This window comes from Dipodomys ordii, unplaced genomic scaffold (genome assembly GCF_000151885.1).
Source record: "Dipodomys ordii isolate 6190 unplaced genomic scaffold, Dord_2.0 Scaffold184, whole genome shotgun sequence".
Taxonomy (NCBI): Eukaryota; Metazoa; Chordata; class Mammalia; order Rodentia; family Heteromyidae; genus Dipodomys; species Dipodomys ordii.
In genome coordinates, this window is record NW_012267400.1 from 295,547 (window position 1) to 296,717 (window position 1,171).

The 1,171-nt window shown below is 53.5% G+C and overlaps 1 protein-coding gene across 2 annotated transcripts in view; it reads right to left on the minus strand.

The window, feature by feature from the left end:
- Hook2 (hook microtubule-tethering protein 2) overlaps positions 1 to 1,171 on the minus strand; it is a 12,302-nt gene that overhangs the window by 4,846 nt on the left and 6,285 nt on the right. For both annotated transcript variants that reach the window (XM_013034205.1, XM_013034203.1), the window contains exons 12-14: positions 1,055 to 1,165; positions 874 to 961; positions 681 to 750 (exon numbers count right to left, since the gene is read on the minus strand). In XM_013034205.1, the coding sequence (XP_012889659.1) occupies positions 681 to 750; positions 874 to 961; positions 1,055 to 1,165 (269 nt within the window). The remainder of the gene's footprint in view (positions 1 to 680; positions 751 to 873; positions 962 to 1,054; positions 1,166 to 1,171) is intronic.

Here is a 1,171-nt window from a genome sequence, read left to right on the forward strand (position 1 = left end):
AGGGGGAAAACAATGGAGGGGGTAACAATGCTCAATAGGAAGTGTACTCATTACCTTACTCATGTAACTGTAACCCTCTGTATAGTATCTTAACAATAAAAAAGAAAAAAAAAGAAAAGAAAAAGAAAAAGAATTAGGGTGGGGGAGTTAACCAGGCTAATGTACACTGGGGCCAAATCCCGGAAGGGGCTTAAATAAAGACTCGAGGAAGGGGAGACCCTGGTGGTGCATGCTCACAATCCTAGCTGAAGCCTGCCCAGGCAGGAAAGTTCTGTGAAGCTCTTGTCTCCAAAGGACCAGGAAAAAGCCAGAAATGGAGCTTGAAGAGAAAAGCTAAGGAATTGCACCTATTCCCTGAGTTCAAGCCCCAATACCTACTACTACACACACACAATAGCAATAAAGTGGTTAGGACTAGAGCACGTGGAATGAAGCCAGGTGGGCTGGACCTACTTTGTGTACAGAAGATGGATGGTGGATTGACAATGAGCAGAATTAGGAATGGGTGAACCTAACTGCCACCCAGCTACCCCCTGAGGCCTACACCATGGAACCAAGGCTACTACTGGTAGGTGGATACCTGACTGAGAACAAAAGGTAGGGGATGGATAGGGGAGGGGAGGCAGGAGGGGGGTCCCCAGCTGGGGTGGTGAGTCCAGAGTTCCGAGTGACTTCCATACCTGAGTTCCGCAGGCAGGATCTCAGCAGCCAAGTTTTCCAGGCCAGATGGTCTAGGGTCCAGTGAAGAATCTAGAGAATGTGAGAGACGTCTTCAGGTCTGTATGCACCCCCAGGCCCCGCACCGAGGGGCTCTCTTTGAAAGGATCATCATGTTCGGCCCCAGGGGCTGGTCTCCATGTGCCTCCAGCTCACCAGCCTGAGTGAAGCCCCTGGGCTGCAGCTGGGCGCAGCGCAGCTCCTCATTGGCCTCCCGCAGCGAGTCCCTCTCCGCCAATAGCCGCTGCAGAAACAGGACGCCACGGATGCCATGGGAGGCCGGCCTGGCCCCCCAGCACATGCAGGGAGCAGCCTGCGCCGTGGCACCCAGCCTCACCTCCTTCTCCTTGGTCAATGACTCATACTTCTCCTCCAGGTTTCGGCACTCAAACAACCATTTCTCAGCCTTCATGGCCTCCTCTTGCCGCTGGCCCTGCAGTTCCTGAACCTGAAC